Consider the following 21227-nt stretch of genomic DNA (forward strand, 5'->3'; position numbering starts at 1 on the left):
GATGTACCCTTCTCGGTACGGCGGCATGGTGGACTGTTATAGGGACAATGATACGGATACACTTACTGACACAACATACCCTTATCGTGGCAGTGATGTACCCTTAATAGATGAATCGAAAAATCATTTTTCTTGTTGAGTAATTCGGGGTGTAGTGTCGACCGGAAAGGAGTGGACTTTTTTAACTACAACTTTTGTATGAAGCTCCACGAAGTGAGTTTGCCCCGAAAGACTGGGAAAAAACAAAGAAAAATCTTTTTCGCTAGTCAACAAAACACAATTCTTTTTTTTTTACAGAATATAAATAATGTTTTGGTCGAGACATTGGTCTCTTCTTGAGGCTAATGACCATCGACATGCAAGTGTCAGTCTACTGGTTGCACAACAAGAAAATAACTCACACAAGACTAGGAAGGCCAAGCAGCTGCCTGAACATTAGCCTCCCTCCTGGTGGCAGCCAGTGGAACTGGCATTACAGGCAATCAGTGGAGGTGATGATGGGATTCATTGCATTCGGGGCGGACAACTCGATTGGGTAAGTCGTTAAGTTAGCGGCAGGTAATGAGCTTTCAAATTAACATGGCCATAAAATGACTCAGTGTCATCCTAGTTAATCCAAACTGACACGCACAATGTTCTTTTAATCCTTCATCTCCACAGTCCATTTAATCCCTCAGTAAGCCAATGTGGAGCTTTACAAAAAGTCAGCACAGGAATGTCTGTAAACATGGCTATGTACAGAGAGGTTGACACCTGACATAATGCTTGTCCCTGGATGAGACAAACTGACATGTGGTTTCAGCTCTCCCATTGGTTGTAGGTTTGATGACGTAGACCTGTCCATGTTCATTCAGGTTTTATACTTTTTTGTGTAGACTGTGACATTTGTACCCTAGTATCTCGATGACACAAGGCGTCTACTCAGTTTCATTCAGAACTTGTAAAATATCTTGCAACTGAACTTGAGTCCTTTGTAAAACAAATTAATTTAGATACATCTTTAATACAGGTAAACAATTTTTTTAAAATTAGACCCTAGTACGCATTTAACGAACCCAGTAAGAATCCGTTACTTACACATTGTCAGAGATCCGAAGTCCAGTAAAAAGCTGCTACTTACACATGGCTTCTCCAAGAAGCCAGACATCCTTGGTGTACAAGACCATGATGGCTGTCGGCTCACACACCAACAGGACGAGCAGGTCGGCCAGGCTCAGGCTCACCAGGAAGTAGTTCATGCGCGTGCGCATGGAGCGTATCCGGCACACGACCAGGATGACCAGGAGGTTGCCGAGGACGCCGACGAGGAAGATGAGGAGGGCGAGAGCTGTGGTGTACACCATCAGGTACATGGGCGGCTCCAGGTCGGGGGCTGAGTCCTCGGTGTCGTTGAGCACATCGTCGTTGGAGAAGCTGTCGTTGCAAGGACACCTCGCCATGCTGCAGGGCGAGCACAACTCCATCACGAGGAAGGAGCAGAGGACGAGTGCAAAGGTCTCTGGGAAGTGGAGGAAGAGGTTGATTGGCGTGTTGGAAGGGTAGGTCCCCGGGTACAGCAATCCCGAGTCCTCGGCCTTTGATGTGGCGGCGCTGGGACTCACAAGCACCTGCGGAGGCGCGCAGCCGGGAAAAACCATTAAAACATTCATTCAGCGGTTAAAAATTTATTCAGCACACCAACGTTTCTGTCTGTTGTGATGTTTTCATGATGTGACAGATTATTGAAGATGAAGCAAGCATTTTAATTGTCAAGAGAATGGAAGTTGGGAGGGGGCGTGGTCACTATGACCAAGGAACCACCAGACATCGGTAAATGGACGAGACAAGAGAGACAAGAGTGCCACACACAAACACACAGAGCAGTATTATAAAGTTTTGTAACTGTCTCAAGGAGGTCTTTTATCGGTCTTAAAAAACTCTTTTTCTCTCTATCTCCTACGCCAGAGGAAATATGATTCATCACACTTGCTAAGTTGTATATCAGGCGTTCCAGTCTTTCTGGAAATTTATTCTACCAATCTCCCTCTGTCAAACAACATCCGGAGATTCTGCTACACATAAAGTATTTTTATTCCACCACAGACGAGCGAAGGAGGTTTCCCCCAGCAAATTAACCCAAACTCATTAAAACCTAAGACCTGATCACAGCTTGATAAAGCGTGTCTGTCTGCGCACAAACCTACTGCAGGAAATAGGGAGCCAGAGAAAATTCTTCAAATGTCAGCTTAGGGTAGTTTGTTGTGAGGATTAGGCGAGGAATGCCAGACAAAGGACGTGCTGCACAGCTGTACCCAACGCACCCTCTGCCTCCATTGTTGGGCAGATTAATGGTGTGTTCTCAACTGACGAGTTGGAGTCGTCACCAGACCTTCACAATCTTACTACTGTCTTACCTAAGTCTTAGGACAGTCTTGTGAAGGTCTAAAACTGTCTTACCTAAGTCTTAAGACGGTCTTATGAAGGTCTAAAACTCTTACCTAAGTCTTAAGACGGTCTTATGAAGGTCTAAAACTGTCTTACCTAAGTCTTAGGACAGTCTTATGAAGGTCTAAAATAGTCTTACATGGGTCTTAAGAAGGTCTTATAAAGCTCATCATAGGTTTGTCAAGAAGGTGATCTCACAGGGCTCTTAGGATTTATTATAAAGATTTCTGGGTATTACAGGGTCTTATTATGGTCTTGTACAGCTGTTATACAAGTGTCTTATAACGGTATGACAGGTTGTTATGGTGGTCTTATAGAGGTATTTTAACGGCCTACAAGGGTCTGAGAGCGCTCTCAATAGCGGTTCTCTCTTGTTCTTAAAGTAGTCTTAGAGTGGTCATACAACAATCTTCAAACGGTCTTACAGGGGTCTTCTAACGGCCTTAAACGGTATTATAACGGGTTTCTAACGTCCACAAAGCGTCTTCATGCCGCCTTACACCGGTCTTGTAACGGTCTTACACAGGTCTTGTAACGGTCTTACACAGGTCTTGTAACGGTCTTACACAGGTCTTGTAACGGTCTTACACAGGTCTTGCAACGGTCTTACACAGGTCTTGTAACGGTCTTACACAGGTCTTGTAACGGTCTTACACAGGTCTTGTAACGGTCTTACACAGGTCTTGTAACGGTCTTACACCGGTCTTGTAACGGCCTAGTCGTGTCTTCAGGCTCTCCAACACTAAGAAGCTGAGGATGCACACGTGATCTCATTACTCGAGCAGCAAATTCGAGATGTTTCCAAATCGGTTTCTATTTTCATGTTCTCTCTTCATCCATCTCTCTCTCTTTTCGCCCTCTCGCTCTCTTTGTCCATTATTTCCACTCTTTGTGTCATCCATTTCTCTCTAATTCTCTCTCAATCTGTCTTCTTCTGACACTATCTCTCTCTCCGTCCCTTCAACCCATCCACGCGACTGCTGAGCCTTGCGGTCTCTGTGCTTTCCTGTTTGTGTATATTTCTGTCTGTATGTAATATATTTTTACCTGTCTGACTCTCAAAAACACTTAAAAAAAATAATCGAGGAACTCATACAGGACAAAAACACAAATGACAAGCAACAACCATGAAGCGTAATCCTAATAACCACCAGAATACATTTCTCAAACTTTTTTTTTTCAAATGTTCTGAATTGCACAAAAATATATTTTGCAATGTGTTAACTATCAGTGTCTGTACAGGACGATCTTTTTCTCCAGCAGCCAGATGATGAGAAAGCACGTGACCTACCATCATTAAGTTTTTACATGTCTGGCACCGCACGATGTAGTTCTGGTGTATGTACTTTCAACAGTGAAAAAGTGAAGGATGAACAGGTGCAAAGTTCTGGATCATTCAGTTGACCTACTGCAGCTGCGAATGAAATGGAAAAAGTAATGTAACTACGTCAGGGTTTTCCATGCATTTATCATATACATGTATATCTCAATCTTCTGGGGCGCGTGTTGTTTTTTTTCATGGAGTACTAGAGCTCTCCAGTACTAAACAGAAACACAGAGAAAAGTCACACAACAATTTGCTAAGTGTGTGAACACTATTCTCATCTCACAATCACACACTCACACACGGTGTGCCCCTAAAAAAAAACCACTGACGGTCAGTCCTGTAAATAAATACATGTCACATCCAGAGAGAGTTATATTCGAGCCAAGATTCGAACCCACGGCCCTGATTTTCACTGTCTGGGGTGACAGGTCTTGAGCCACTGCGACACCAGCTGCACCGTTTCGCTACAAGTTCATTACCCGGTGACCTATGACCCCATGTTGTTATTGTTTTCCTACGGCAACCATCAGTCAGGGGGCCTTGCCGCAGGTCATCGCTTTTGTCGATAATCACATCCTTTCATTGTACTGCGATGAGCTCGGCCATTTCAGGGTTAAAACATCGGTTTGAGTGAAAGAGAGGCGAGGACTGGACAATGTTGCATCGTGGGTAGCAGAGATGAAGCGAGATAATGAAAACGAAGCTTGACCTACGTGAAAGAGCAGAGCACGATGTGTCTGTGTCTGGCTCTTCCATCTTTTGTTGAGGGCTTGGGGACAGAACATCTGCACTGTCGTCAACACATCTTTCAGTGCATCGCTTGCAACCACAGTTTTCTTCTATCGAGCTGTGAAACCTTTTGTCCAACCGAGAAAACATAAAATATCAACTTTTCTTCTATTTATTTTCTTTTTGTTTATTGTTATGATAATTGATAACACAGCAGTGATCTTTTCCATCATTATGTCTCGATAAAAGTAGCTGTATAGTCTCCCCCTACCCTCGAACTTCCGGTTTGACCAACGGCGCGTGTGTTTTCTACGCATGCGCTGAATATTTGACGAAGTAGGTTCATTGAATAATCTCGACTCAAATAAAAGAGTAGAATGGCAATTGTCAGTCAGTTAATTCCAGCACGAAACACAAAAAGATTCAAAGCTGACAATATAATTACTGAAAATGTTTTTGGCCAATAAATGCCTCGCCATTATTTAAAAACCAAACCCGGACACCGCCGGTACCCTTGCTATCTATAAACAGACTGCTATAAATGTCTGCTATAAATGTCTGTTATAAATGTCTGCTATAAACAGACCTTGTGAATGAAGCAGTCTCGAGGTCCGAGCCCCTGTCCGCGCCTGCAAGCGTGCAAATATCTTGTTTGTCTGTGGGACAGGGGCGGGGTGATGGCAAAGAAAAGATTGATTTCATTCGTGACACTTCTGTACTCTAAGGATTCCAATTCCGTGTTCAAAAACAACAAGTCTTCAAAAGACTCAATAAAAAAACAGATGTTCGATTGTTCCTTTTATTTTTTTTACCTCAGAGAACATTATTAGAAACTGCTGCTGCACGCACACCTTATCTCAGCATCGCAAACACTTGGCGACTGTCTTCATTAGATGATCACAGATAGGATGGATGTTGTAGTCGATGACCTCAAGGCTGTGCTCAACTCCAGACAAATACTTGTCTCCTCTTACCCGATAGAGAACCATTATCAATAAAAATATTGGATAATTAAGCGTTTAGGCTTACCTTATATATATCTCGATGTCCTTGTTACGAAACCACCCACTTATGTCCTTTCAATCTCCTTCTCCTCTCTCTCTCCCAGCATGAGGACTAATATCAAGTATCGCCACACCGACTATTATTTGCGGAGTAAAACAAGAAAACTGGGTTTCTACACCTTTTTCCAGTCCTTCTGTCTTATATGACTGGTCATTAACTGTGATACATTTATCACTACACTTTCTCTTCTTTCTCATTTTAAAGAAGAGCCATCAGGTAAAGCACCTTCCTCTGGTTTTATTTTTCTCTTTGGTCTGAAACTCCAGCTGTCACAGCTTCCAATATGTAACAATGACCAACTTTATTTGTCCCAGCGGGCAATGTGAATATGGAAAGGTGCTCTAGTTGCACATGTAGACCACCCTAGTCACAGTGCCGAGCTTTCTGTCCCACTGCCCCGCATTTTCCCATCCCAAGAGTTGTGCCTGACAGTTGAAGATGGTTAGATAGACATACTTATTTAACTTCCACTGACTCTACCTTCATATGTGTTTCTTAACCGCTTTAATACTCCTTTAAACTGAGAGAATGCGACAGTAGTCCTATGGTTCAAAATTCTGTGGTAAAACAATATTGAGCATCAAACAGTTGGCATAACCAACAACAAACATGTAGCAACATTGTCGGTGCTGTTGTCCCTGAGCTCAGATGTACTTATTTCCTAAGTGGAAGTACGGAACTTCTTCAGACTTGGGAAAGAAGAGAGGAAGGTAAGGCTGGCATGTGGTCTCCTCCATCCTAGGGGTCCTCCCGATCACCCCCGTCTCCATCCACCAACCCCACCCCTCCCCTCGCATCCCCGCCCTCCATTCCCCGCTGGCTGGCTGGTCTCTTGAACTGTGACCCCTTCACACGCCTTCACGCCCTCCGATGATGGTGCTTGCCTGTAACACAACTACAAGCACAGGAACAGTTTTCTGCAAATGTCAGTCTATGAACATTATACTTTCCCCTAACATTATTCACAGCTGTTTGCCCTGGATGCCCTAGTACCCTGTCCCCCTACACCCAATCATATTGTATCATCATCATCGTCGTCGTCATCAGATATCCCAGGACAGTTCAAAATAAAGTCCATTATCGTCTGTTCCGCACCAAAAAATCTCTAAATGTCTCTCAGGTACTGACAGGCTCCGGGAGACTGCATTAGGAACCACTTTCCGAGAGAAAAAATGTCTGATTCCGATGTCTCGGGAAGCGGAAGCTCGTCCTCATATGGGAAATTACCGAGATGGATAGTGTCCCACCACCCACCAGGTAATACAGACTATAATCAGAACTGAAGGAGATGTTGGATTTTTTTTTCTCACACTGTCACTAGGCCGAAGCTTTTATGGCAGGCAGTTCATTTTCAGCTGCAAAACTTTTTGTGAGTGAACGATGGGCTGACAGGTAGGAAATAGCACCTGTACATGGATGACAGCATCTGGACAACACTTCATCTATTTTTGAGTCGTCTTGATATGTTTCTATGGCGTTCTATTATTTTTTTGGAGAAAGATATTTTTATTTACTCTTTCTTTTTATTTCTTCTTTCTTCCTGATTTTGTTTTTTCTCTCTCATTTTCTATTTTATTTTCTGCCTGTTATTGCTGAAAAGTTAACTTTTTGAGTATACTGAAGCCTCAGTTTCACCGAAGAAGAAATATTGGTTGAAAATAATAGTTTTTCTAATACGATTTCAATATTTTTTTAGTTTAACCAAATGTAATATGATATGTCTAGAGTTGATGTGTGATCTGAGGGCAGCGAGTCAGATCTCAGAAAACGCACAAAAGGTTTTGAAAAAGTGTCAGGGAAAAACAAATCGAAGCACAGCAGTAAGAAACAAGTAAAACTGAAAAAAACAACCACCAGATGTTAGGGAGACTTTCAGTCCACCACAAGACAGATTAAAAAGAAAGAGAAGAATTTATTTGATAAATAATAGCACACTAGGAATTTGACTTGATGATGGTCGCCAATCATTCGACGACTACCGATGATACTCACCCATACAGACACGACTACTCGGACTGTGGGTTCCACACCCTTCAATGTCCCCCACCTACACATTCACCTACAAACACATAGCATCTATGTCCAGACCTCCTCTTAGCCTTGAGCATGAATTCTCATAACATGGAGAAGCGAAGGGACTTAACTCTGATCTCCTCCTTACAGAATTTCCCAAAGAGGGTGGTCTTTGGTCAAATATCATTGTTCTTACCCACAGTGCCGTGTAGCTGAGTGGTGCTCACTGGAACGATCATGCGCTTTGTCCATTTCGTATGACAACGGGGAGGCCACAAGGATTTGGTGATGCTGGTTGTTGAAGCTCTGGTGTCCGTACATTCATGTCACTCCACTCCACCCAAAGCTATTATGTGGCCCGGAGGCCAGACCTTAATCCAGGACCACCACTGAGGTAGTGACAAGCGCCATCTATTTTTCATATTTAAGTCAGTCCATTTCAAACTCGCCCCTAACTCAACATTAAGAGACTATGTTGGCTGGAACCCTAGGGAAGAGATTTCTGGGGCACATAAAGGTTCACTTTGCTTACTGTAAGTATATCTACACACGTGGATGTTTTCTAAACATAAGCACAGTTACCAGGAGAAGTCAGAATCAAGATGATACTGAGAGAAAGTTGACTCTGGCGCGAAAGCTAAAGGAATATTATTTATAGAAAACTAATTTATTAGGAATGACTTTGGGGAGACCAGAAGTACTACTTGTCCAGACTCGCAAAAAGCGAGGAGGTCTGCAAGGAGCACTCCAGTGGTCTGTGCAAACACTGTGGTTACTGAGTCGCATCATACCCACCCTGCGTCTATCCTGTCAGCCGAGTGCTGAAGACAGAAACTACTCGACCTTATAACCGGGGCTCATCGACGACCGAGGACGGAGACTCGTCCAGTGTTTGGGAGGAGGAGGAGTAAAGATCCCCCTGAGGGTCCTGTAGCGGGGATACCAGAAAGGGGAGACTACTCTCACTTAAGGACTTCCCGTGATGCCAGTCGTTTACAATATTTAAAGTGGCTACAACGATGTGGACCGTTGAAACACTTTGCCTGCTGGAAGACCGAACTTTCCAGACCGTAGCCTGCTTGAGAGGAGCTCGTGGGAGTGTGAAGTAAGAGTACAATCAGTCAGACATTTTGTGCTATATATAGATATATATAGAGAGAGATGTGTGTCATCAGACCTGCCTGATATTTTGGAGATTTATTAGTGAATTCAAAATAAAATGCGACTATTTTAAAATTGTTTGTTGATATTGTATCATAATATTGGCATTCAAGAAAAGAAAACAAAATAAAAGAATACTCCATGTGCTGTGTTCTGACACGAGTTCTATGCCCACAGCAATGTATATCTGATCATTGAACAAAAAATAAACACGGGCTATGTCGTCCTCAAAATCCTCTAGCCCCGATAAACCACTTCCCGCTGAATAATCCCCTGGTTACGATGAACCACAACCTGTAAGGACATAAGGGCTATGAAAGTTTCTCTTCATATATTTTACAAGTCCTACGGTGTAGGTAAAAATGAATCTTACCTACCCTCAACAGGACTGGTGGTTACTTCTTGTCAGAGGAACATTGTTGTGTCGGATTGTCACAGATTGCGCCTTCCACACCTGTTTCCTAGTCATCAATATACTCGTATACTCAATACAATATACCCGAGGTGTCATCTTACGAGACTTGGACAAAACGTATGTCAGGCCATTGGCTGTGTACACGAACTTGTTTTACTCGACTGCTGGCAGACGATTTTTCCAGTTAACTACTAAAACGAGGCTGGTGTGGACAAAGCTTCTTACCACAGCTTTTTTAATTCATGCTTAACACGATAAATAAATATAGCAGAGTATAGAATTTACAGCCAAAGCTCGTGTATTGTGTTGTTACAAATGTAGATACAATTACCTTCATCAAACATGTGTAGAATACAAAAGTGTACAGGACCCCATTGAACAGAGGGGTTGGGGGAAGTTGAGTGGCTTTACTGAACTACCTTTCATGAACCGGGGAATAGGGACAGTTGAGAGGATGTGTGTGTGCGTGTTTGTGTGTGTGTGTGTGGATTTATCTTTTTATTCGGCTGATAAATCAACGATCTAGACTAGAGAGTACGGACGACCCAAACCCTTTACCAGCTATTAATACAATCAGTGGACGTGTGTTCTTAGTTACACAATCAACTAATGTGGAGCTTTTTCTGTTTGGGGGGAAGAACTGTCTGTGATAAGTCAATACTCTTGAGACTGTCTGTGGTTAGTCAGTAGTCCTGTACACAGTTCATGTTAGCAGGAGACCCGGAGACCACTGTCAGACGACATGAAATGTAAATGCCACCAGTTTCTCTAACTACAGAGAACAGAGGACAGACCTTCTTCGTCTTGGACTCACAACAAACTGTCTGGAGACCCACAGGCAAATCTGTCCTTTGTGGTTTGACAGAAAGTGTGTGGACGCAGTGTATGTATGTGTACTGTGTATGTCCGTGACAAAGTCAACATGGATTGTATCTGTCCTCTCTCAACAGTCAACAGAACTAGTCCCTCATCGCATGACCAAGTTGGGGGAAGCTTATATAAATATACAGTTTGCCGAACTGGTCAAACATTTGTCATTCAGTTAAGAATGGCGCACACAAACACACCATTAGTCATTTTTAGAGACAATCATCCTCTGGTATTATGATATCGTCGATATTATGCTATTATCATATTGAATAAGGCAGTTTATCTGCATATTGTGCCCATCAGTGGAGCAGCAGACAGAAACATATACGACACAGATGTCAACAAACAGATGTTAGCACTCAATACCATATTATATGAAGTGGTGAGTTGTTTCTTGTTAGAGCGAGGCGTTAATATTCCGTGGATATGGAAACAGTACAGTTGACATGTAAACAACATTCACTGGGATTGTAACTCCTTGTAATTCATGCCCACTTAAAAGCCTACTCCAGTAACAGAAAAACATAATCACTTTGGAAGTTGTCAGGACATGGTCCATTGAATTTATTAGCAAAATAGTGGGATGGACTGACTGAGAGAGAGAGATAAAAACTTCCATTCCACAATCTGTCTACTGTCGAGCATCTCACATCGGAAACAAGCCTCAGTCCGCTTTTCAGCCAAAGCATAAAAAGATGTTATCTTGAAACAGATTATATATTTATTTTGTCCTCGCCTCTATTAGAATAACGGAATAATGAGAGAGGAATAATGCAATAAATGATGAAATATTGTTAATCTCCACCCCAGTGATTCCATTTCCAGAATACAAGTCTGTTTAGGCAGGGCTTGAACAATGAAACAGGTCTGGAGAAGTTTAGTGTTATTTCATTATCCGACATAATACACACCACTTATCTGCCCCTGTTGTGACAGACGGAGTGGCCAGACTCTTGCCGTCCTCCCTAATTTGATGATGCATTTGAACACAGGATAGAAGGCCGCGTGTCGAGGGCTTTGCAATATTCTCAGGACACGTGCCGAGGGTCAGTAAAGGAGATCACCGCTGTCTGCACGGCGTAAATCACGTGACTGTGTTTCATGTCGATGAGGCGTTAAACCGCTCTAACAACTGAGTGTGCTGGAAGTGGACTTTCTAAAGCATTTACAGAATGTAAGGGAAGGCGATATTTAAGCGAAAATCATCCCTAGATGGAAGTAAATAAGTCAGTAAATGTTTTCTTACATGGCACAGTTTCCCAGACGACATCAGTCATCAGCCTAATGATGCGGCGCCTTTGTAGTCTTCCCTCTGCACCAGGCAGGCTCCGAGCTTTGAATATATACAGACACGTGCACACGGACACACACACACACACACACACACACACACAGGGAAGGAAACCTGAGTATCTGAGGCAAAACCTGAGGTTGTGACAGCCGCTCTAGCCATGCACCACCAACCAACCTGAATATGTAATCCATGTATATAACAGCGGACATGTCAAACCTGAAACCATTATTTACTGCTGCATAAATTGTTTGTGTTTCGGATCTTACACTGACTTGCTGAGCATACCCAGCGTTATTATATTAATAATATTATAATATTAATAATGGTAACCATTAGCAACAAGAAAGGCAGTTCTTGTAACTATTTCAGGGTAGAATCTCTAGCCCAGTCTTCTGCGGATGGTGTATAAAAACATTTTTTCTTTCAAGTGTCTTGTTTTCATCCTGCTTGTCTTTAGCCCCAAATTTTGCTTGTCGGTCTGCTCATTAGCATCCCAGTGTGAAGGTGTCAACTGTAGTACTGCTGTTAAACAGTCAACACTTCTAAGTGCTGCTGTCAGCTGCTGTTGCCGATTATTGTTGACAGCCTGCATCTGCCAACACTGTTTCAACTGCCGCCTGGTTTTGTTCTTCAGGATATTGGAGGCATACTCCTTTATATTGAATGGTGTGCGTGGCTAACCAATCTGTAATACAATGACATTTATTGCTAACACACCTTAATTAAGCAGAAGGTGTAGCTATGGTCAGAAGTAACCTTACCCAGGGGTTAACTAAAGACAGGAACAACGACTGTAACAGGCAACAGGCGCAGGAGAAGGCGAGTGGTCCCCGTCTTGCGTACGGCTACAGAGAACTTTCTAGAGAGGAAGGTACTGATGGGGATGAAAAGCTATTTGGCAGTTACATTTGCATCCCTGGATCATAACTATGGCCCCTAGGGTCTTCACCAGTTCTCTCGCCCTTCACAATTGTGAGCAGAGAGACTGCGACCGAGGGCATCTTGGCTCGATGGGGAGGAAAACTGATAAACAACAGAAGGGGATGGGGATAGTGGATTTTTGACCACAGACAGCAGAGGGTATATGTAAATAGTAATTATTCTGATATTGTTGTTACAAGCACTGGGTCCCCACAACACCGAAGAGACTGTTGCCAACAGAGAATGTACCTTCTGAGTAATCTCAATAGGTTTTCAGTCAGTCAAGCAATCTTAGGCCGTTTCTACCTGTCGTTTTTGAGTCTTTTATCTTTTTCATTTGTATGCTGTTTCGCAATCTCTCTGTTCCATGATAGGAACAGTCTGAACAGTGTTGTCCACATCTGTTCTAAGATAATTGGTGTCGGATTTGGCTTCTTTTTGTGACCAGCAAACAGTAAGGATAGCTTCAAGCACTTTGTCAAATCCTGAACATGTACTAGCAAGAGAAATTGTAGTATTAAGCTCAGGTAAACGTTATTCCATGCGTGTATGTAGTCTGAATCGTTTGTGCCACCTGCAGTGTAGCTGATGAACTCAGATGAAATGTCATAACTGTGTGTGCGAGATGATAGGTGCGCATAGCATGGGTTACACAATTATTATACAAAATCTAATGATGCAAGATATCTTCACTTGTGAATGTATAATATATATATAATTTGCCTTCCTTCAACGTGCTAATGTACATCTTAACGCTGCACCTGGCAGTGAACTTGTTGTTCTACTTTTATTTTCACTTATTGTAACTAGAGCACCTTCCCATGTTTAAATTGCCCACTGCGACCAATAAAGTGGATCATTGTCATTGTCATTATCATTGTCATTGTCATTGCGCCTTTTGTCAGCATATTTAGAAGAATATTTCAGAAAGGCACAGTAAAAATAAGTAAATAAGTCAACAACTGTCGCGAATTTAAAAAAAATTAAACGTTCACATCAAAATAAGGGTTTACTGTCAAAACATGAACGCCAAGTATAATCCAGCATGACAGATTGAAAAACTTGTTTAACCAGCACATTGTTTGGATATCTTTGACACGAACGGACAGCTCTCCACTTCTTACACATCCACTTCAATAATCTTTCCGTTTTCTATTTCTTTGATCGGACACCATGAACATTTATTGAAACATCCAAAGTGCCGGCGCGTGTCTCTGTTCTCCAGGAAGGAAGCTGAGCTCGCACGCACGATGCGGAGATGACAGAAGATATGACATCCACAGAGAAAGAAGTGCCATCTGTTCTAAAGGCAGTCTGTTTTCTTTCTGCATGGCTCAGAATAAAATCCGCGAGTTGAGTTATCGAGAGATGACAGAGCCTCCTGCTGTAATGTGGTTGGAGATGAATGGTGTTCTCGTGTGGACAGGAGGTAAACGTATCGAGCAATAATCTTATTATTTTCTCCCTCAACCCCTCACTGACATTGTCATCTCCCATCCCCCAAGCAACTTGATCAAGTACAACGGCAGGTTGATAATCTCAGTCTGTCTTTCTTTCTTGACAACAACTTCAGCAGCCGCCATTCCTATCCCGTGATGCAACTGCATGCAGGCAATGAAGGTTTTCCCTCACTTGACTGTCGTCTCTAGTGGGTGAGGCGAGAGGAGGATCAGATTCGAGTGGGTTTTGGGGTAATTTGCAGCAGAAACTTTCTCCAGACTTCCGGTAAGTCTAGACATCTTACTGGGGGTAACGTCCCTTGCTTGAAGTGTGGGAGGCTATTTATCTATGACGGGTATCAACAGTTGCTGCTGTCTCGGGGCTGGACAGGTTGACACTTTTCTCTGGCATTCATTTTCCATGGTTGTCTCCAGAAATAATTAACAGATAAATCTTCGCCAACCTTCGAAATTGCTTCTACCCGAGCTTTTCTTGAGATGCCAGCAGGGAACTGAAGCAGACATACAGCTGCCAGCGCCTCGTTCTGCCTTCGTCCACAGATGTCACGTGACGAGTGGTGTGAGACAAATCGAAAGCAAAATAAAAATCCCGACAGTAGTTCTGTGATCTATGAAGTTTTCTATGTTTATTGTTTGTTTATTGTCACATTGTAGTGACTTCACGAGAAGACAGGATACACCATGTGAAACTTTCTGGTTTGGAAGTCTGCCAACAAAATTCTGACTTCTTCAATTTATTTTTGTGAATGTCATTTAGATTGAGTCCGGAGATAAAATAAAACTAAATTAAAATGTTCGCAGTTAAATAAATGTAAAACGGGAATAAAATAATTAGAGGTATATACCCTCCGGCAGATTTATGAGTTTCGTGCGTGAGGAGGACATGAGGAGGATGAAAGCAAGCAGAGACCAGAGCAACAAGAAGCTGGAGATGTGTGATTATTCCATGGCTTCCGCAGGGAATGCTGGGAAGGTCGAGTCCTTGATTCCCAGCTCACAATCTACTTTTTTTTCTCAAAGGAAAAAGGTTTGGCGGTCCATCATACTGTCGGACTTCCCGCTGTGCTTTTTGCTGTTTAGTTGTTTTTAGCGGTTTTTGTGTTTACCGACAGGAGAGTATGAATGCTTGTTCTTTATCCAAGGATGGAATCGGTTTATAACTCATTAGGGTCAAGTTTACTAGGGAACTCAGTTCGGGTGTTATACTGGAGCATGGGATTATTCTGCACACTGTCAGAATGTGTCAAACAACAACAACAAAACTGTTTGAGAAAAAAAAAAAAATAGAGGCTGACAGATGAGAGAAAAGCGAGTAAACAGATGGTATTACATCTCTCTGTCCCACAAACGGTTTGAACCTTTGTTATTTTTAGCTGTGGAATGTAGCTGAATGAAGATAAAAAGACTTTTGCAAAGTAATATCATTATCTCGTCTACTCGAACACAAATAGACAGATGTGACAGAGCCTTGTATTTCAGTTGACAATATCCCAAACACGAGTCAGCAAAAAAAAAAGAAAAAAAAAAAAAAACAAAAAAAAAAAAACAACAACAACAAACCCAAACAAACAAACAAACCAGACAAAATGTTGTTGATTTTTCTTTTAATAAATGTCGAGACTGAACAGAAAGTTAACTTTGTTTCTTTTTTTGCTCAAAGGTGTTTTTTTCTGAGCGTCGCAAGAAACGGTGCTAAACTACCTTTCACAGCCAGAGAACTTCTGCAATGGTTCTCCTTTCAATAACTGTCGAATCCAATAATTTGCTCAATAGGAAAGGGAATTGGGGAATGGGGAAAACGTGAAAGGTCACCAGAAATATATTCGTAAAGAATTCTCTTGATACCCCTGAAAATAGTACTTGTCGTAAAGGCAGCTTTGGCTTTCGTCATCCTAAAGCCGAGGAGATTAAGAAAAAGGTTTTGTGAACTCGTGAGTTCGCCAACCTTCAGGTTCTTGAGAAGTGTCTCGACTTCTTCCATAATTGGTTTCGCGTGAATTGTAAATTTTGTCCTGTCGGACGGTGAATTTTTTTTATCTTTAATTCCAACTTACCATTTGACCTGCTTTTTTCCTTTAAGACCTGGTCAGTGTCTACAACTTTGTCTTGGTCGTCAAACAATTCAAACACTGGGGGACTGTTGTTGGATAAAGCATCCATACTGATCCACATCTACTGCAAAGATCCTGAAGGCGTTTTATTAATTAAATGAGTTCAAGACAGCAAAAAGGATGGAACATTGCAAGATTGTGAAAATACAGTGGCAGGGCATTCCAAATACAGAGGCAATACTACTTTCCAGTACCTGATGGTGGCCAGCAAAGCCAGGACCACTTAGTTCTGGTCACTGAGTATCCGAAACTCGGAATTTCATTCGGAAAATCGCATGGTCTGTTTATAAAAGAAATCCGACTGAGCGACTAGCTGCCCTGGGAGGCGAATAAGACTCGATTAATCTTGGAAAATGGAATGATTAGCGAAGAGGGCTGAAGACAGCAAGATTATTTTACTTGTCCATTATCTTCTGTCATTGTGTCACCGGTGCACTCGGGCCAGAAGTTTCACCTCACACTGAAAAAACACTGTGGTTGGGAGCAATCGCCTTTACAGGAGGTGTTTGCTCAACTGTTGCTAAATATCCATTGGTTTTGGTCACAATATGATCTCAATCCCCACAGGAAGAGAATGCTGTATTTTTTTGCCAGAATTTTATAACAAGAAGTGATAAGATTTCCTTCAGCTTCTGTTTTTAAGAGATCTTTTTACCAAAGCGGTTCCATCTTTTCGTGTCCTGCCTCATTCACCTTCCCAACCGACTGTCTCTTTTTTTGCATCCCATCTCTCTCTTTCTTCCACTTCCAATTCCCAACACTTCTAAAAGAATTGAAGGTTTTCAAAATTCATAAATACGGCAATGCCCACGATCCGACAAACTTTCAACCATATGAATTGTCTCATCATTCACCAAACCCTTGGAAAAACAATCCATCTACACCTCCAGATTCCTTACACAAATAAGTGTGACCATTGACAACAATGTGTCTTGCAAAACTATATCAGAGAAAACCTACCGATAATTATTGCACTCACTCCGACGGGAGCTTGAGATCCGACGACAAGACAGAAGTGTTGAATTTGGTGTTCCTGGAGCTACAACCTCAAGTTGCAATCTTTTTTCCAGGCTGCCATCCAGAAAAAAATGTCTCCTGGCAGATGAGACTATTTCCTGAGAAGGATTAATGTAAATATTTTGTATTTGTATTGTATTGAGCAGCCTTCCTTCACACCTCCAGCAAACATTCCAGTCTAGAGAAATTCAATGCAGGATTCCTACAACAGTTATATCAAACTCTTTAGTAACTTGCAGAAGCCGACCACCCAAAGTAAACACCCATTATAAACAATAAAAAATATACCACAGGTTACTTATTCATTAGTCAAAAAATCCCTTATAAAGTAAAACATCATCTCCCATCTTTGTGCACATAATTTGTTTGTTTTCTTTTAGCTCCTTTATTTCGAGCTCTGTTCCAGTTTCTCACTCCCTTAGAAGGAAGGTTAGATATAAAAAAGCAAATTTGCTACTTTATCTGTTCCCATTAAAAGTAAAGATTTTTCATTTTCTTCTCGCTTCCATTTTTTTTCTCCATATTTCTCCTGTTTCTTTCCCCAACACCACGCGAAAGAGATATATTTGTGTCATGTTAGTTGTAATCCAGCTCTTCCCAGACTCATTTTTCACAACAAATATCGTGAGCAGGATCAAATGAAAAATGAAAAATGAAACCAAATAACAATAAAAAGGAAAAATTTTTTTAAAAACAATTCCCCAAAGAAACCAGCAAAAAAAAAAAAAATAGAAGAATATAAAACAATTTGAAGCAAATTTTTGAAATATATTTCATTAAAAAGAAAAGTGAAAACATATATTTGAATATCAGTTTCAAAGTTTATTTATGAAATAAAGAAAAGATGTGTTTTGCTTACAATATTCTGGCTTGTGTTAATGACAAATGAAAATAAGGTGGTGTCCGTTATTTTAAACATAGAAACTAGAAACGAGCGAACGACGTGAGTGAAACAGAGAGAGAAAGAGAAAATGAAAAAGGAAAAGTTGGAGATGTTCAGATCACAACACAATGGCTTTACATCCAGTAGACAACGCCCTCATTTAAAAGTCACAAAAGCTTAATAACATTTGAACACAGGCAAACATATTTAAGATAAATACTAAATGTTAACTGTGAACCGGAGTGAAATAAATGTCAGTTAGTTCGGTCTTCTGCACGCAGTTCACTCCTTATCTGGGATTTGGAAAGGAAACAGTATTTCCCGGGGAGGAAAAATAGGTTTTGAGATGAACAGCCGTTCCCAGACGAATATTTTTTCTTTTCCCTCACTTTTAATCAGTAGCATGGTCGTCACCCTTGGGTCAAAATGGTATGTCTGTCCACCGTCTCCGCCAGATTACCTCCGCTTCCTGTGAGGATGTGATTTTTTTTTTTTACTTCCGAAGCGACTACTCAAGTGTAGTCCACAATGTCCAGGTCCAGGCAGCACAAAATAATCTGTCTACCCTTTCCTTGTGGGAGGGAGAAAGAGCAGAGGCAGGGGTGGCGGGGTTCAACACACTCCTCCCAGTGAACTCCACGACTTTGTCAGACACGAACAGAATAGTTCAGGAGGCATTGTTCAGTATTCTCTGACTGCTTGAAACTGGTCTTCGTGTTTTGATCATTCAAGCGAACTATTCTTTGTTATTTATACTCCATCGCTCTCATTCCCCTCCCTTCTTCTCTCTCTCTCTGTTATACACCCTTCATGTTTTACCACATGAGATAAAGGTAACGAGTCGGTTTAAAGGATCACAATACATTTCTATAATGATTGGATACAGCTTATCCAAATCCCAAATCTTGGGGGAATACGCCCCTTGAATTCTTGAGATACACGTGTACAAGCATGCCCATGCACAGAAAGGTCAAAGTCGTGACGTCACGTTTGTACGCAGTTATCCCTAATTAACATATGACCTCAGCTCTCCTACTGGCTGAGATTTCACAAATAAACTTTTTCTGGACAATCATTTCCAATTCTGTGACCTTTTTTGTGCATGTTTGACATGTATCTCGAGAGCTGAAGGAGGATAAGGAGGATGCTTTTGTGCAGAGTTAGGGAGAAACAGTATTGGACTGTCAATCATTAGAAAAAAATTCTATTATAATAACCCCTTAAAGTGAATAAGAAGAAATATTTTACTGGCTTCAGATGTGTTCTTCCAGCAATGTTTGTACACTGTATGAGGAAAACAACAAGGTCAATAATTTAATCAACGACCAATATTTTATGCGAGAGTTTTATCTTTGTTCCTAAAATGTTCTGCTGTTTACATCACATTCGACCAACGCAATAAATATGTAAATCAGTTTCCTGAGCCACTGAAGGGCAAGCAACTTCTAAGTGATGCCAGACAGAACTCACTGCCCTCTCAGCCGACAGTTCAGAGCCGAATACCAATAATAATATTAATATCAGAGATATTGTCTGCCTGGACACACAATCCAGAATAGGGTAAGGAGAGCTGTAGGAGGTCAGATCGTTAACATTTAATAAAACCGTGTTGTCTGGATCATACCACAGGGTCAGAGACGAAGACTTCTAATTCTTGGCTGTGAGGCTGAGACTAATGGTTGTCTGGGAGTCGAGCAGTGTCGACTGGTGCGGGACGTTTGTACCTACCCACCTTCTGGCGGGTACATCCAGACCACCCCCTCCTTAAATACCATACCTCTAATGTTATACACCAGCAATGTTTCGCAACTCAAATGTTTAATATTCAATATCTGTAGTGGGTTAAAAAGATTTATTTATTTTATTTATTTCAAGATATAAACTTTCAAACATTCTCACCTGCCTCTAGGAAAAGAGAAAGAATTCTGCTGCGTCTAACAAGTGTTTGTAAGAGTGAGTGTGGCTCACTTCAGCAAGTCTGTGCATGTCTCCGAGTGAAAAACAAACAAACATCGATCAGGCTGTGTTCAAGAAGAGATTTTTGCCCTGAAAATAAAACTACTGATTTTGGAATACAACCCAACAGACTGAACTTTATTTAGAAACTTAGACTACAGTTAAAAAATAATTAAAATGTCAAAAATCGAGTTCACTTAACGGACTGGCAAGCAAATCTTCTCCAGATGGAAATGTAATGGACGACAACCACTATCATTGCAGTCTACATTTACATTATTCATTCTCTGTTACTAAGTGGGGCATCGGAGTTTACTTTTATTATTTTTATTGTTTGTTGCCGTTATCTTTAGGATTTCCTCGGACAGAGAATAAAGTTTGATTTGATTGTGTTTGCGGAGATAAAAAAAGAATCCTCCATCATCATATATTTTCACCTGGTGGGATGATTTAATATAGTGACCATAACACGAGAAAAAACTGCTTATTCATTTGGTCACCGGTCATTTCAACCCAATCCACATCGCCAGAGATGCCGACCTCCCCCCTGAGGTGAGTCCATTCCCCCATTGCCATATCTCTCGACAGGAGTAGATATCATCACAACACCACAAGCTGAATTAATCCAATCATATAAAACAGGTCGGTTCCCGAGATGAAGAGTATCTGTTAACATCAAATATTACCGACAGAGCGACAGGTGTTACTGTACTACATTTCTAACATCTTCTGTAGTGTGTACCTGAGCAAGGGAGGCGACACCAGTCGGTCAGAGTTGTCTTGGAGCAGCTGGCGGATGGTTGAAGGGGGAGGCCATTGGGGTTGTTTTTTTCTACATCAACATCATCTATAATGTATTCCTGCCGCCGTTACATTTCTACACGCGGACTACTTTTTACACAGTTCTATTTCCGGCCACATGATAAAACCGTCGTAAATCCTAGACTGTCACCTACTCCATCCATTTTAACATCTGTCTTTTATTGGACTTTGTCAGGTCGAGATGCTTCCTCTCACCTCCCGGTGCCTTGTCAGGACTCACGGTTCCTCCAGCCGCCGGTGGACAACTTACATGCAACTTATCTCCCTTTAATTTTGTTTTTTGTTTGTTTGTTTGTTTGTTTGCTTGCTTGCTTGTTCGTTTGCTTGTTTGACGTTTTATACAGCTTCACACAGCTTTGTCTGAATATTCTACATTCGAAAGTCTAGACAATAAATAATATTTTAAGCTACGTATCTATAGTATAGTTTACAATAAAGTATTAAAGTTTTAGTATAAATATATATTCTTTGACCCAATACGCTTTCTGCATAATATATATAATAAAGTAAATATTTAGAGTCACTCCAATGTACAGGTTATCAGACACAGTTGTCGGGTGTCAATGAGAAGATTTTTCTTCTTGAGATATAGAGAAGTGAAAAAAGTCTCAATTTTCTAACGTTTGTGGAAAGTGCTCCACTGACCCGTTAATGTTTGATTGCAGGTTGTCAGTAATTGAATTTTGATGTCTGAAAACATGACCGGAACGAACTCATGGATAAACGACCAGGGTTCTTTGATTTGTTTTTTTTTTTTAA

General features: G+C 41.4%; 1 protein-coding gene across 4 annotated transcripts in view; it reads right to left on the reverse strand.

The window, feature by feature from the left end:
* Positions 1 to 21227, reverse strand: part of LOC112564582 (neuropeptide CCHamide-2 receptor-like) — a 56490-nt gene that overhangs the window by 10921 nt on the left and 24342 nt on the right. Inside the window, exons 2-4 of one of the 4 annotated variants that reach the window (XM_025239504.1) lie at positions 11251 to 11337; positions 3716 to 3838; positions 1121 to 1607 (exon numbers count right to left, since the gene is read on the reverse strand). In XM_025239504.1, coding sequence (XP_025095289.1) covers positions 1121 to 1607; positions 3716 to 3721 — 493 coding nt within the window. In that variant the 5' untranslated portion in view covers positions 3722 to 3838; positions 11251 to 11337. Of the gene's footprint in view, positions 1 to 1120; positions 1608 to 3715; positions 3839 to 9096; positions 9141 to 11250; positions 11338 to 21227 lie in introns of those variants that run through there. The other 3 variants (XM_025239503.1, XM_025239506.1, XM_025239505.1) reach the window with 3 other exon arrangements.

This window comes from Pomacea canaliculata, linkage group LG5 (assembly GCF_003073045.1).
Source record: "Pomacea canaliculata isolate SZHN2017 linkage group LG5, ASM307304v1, whole genome shotgun sequence".
NCBI classification, from domain to species: Eukaryota; Metazoa; Mollusca; class Gastropoda; order Architaenioglossa; family Ampullariidae; genus Pomacea; species Pomacea canaliculata.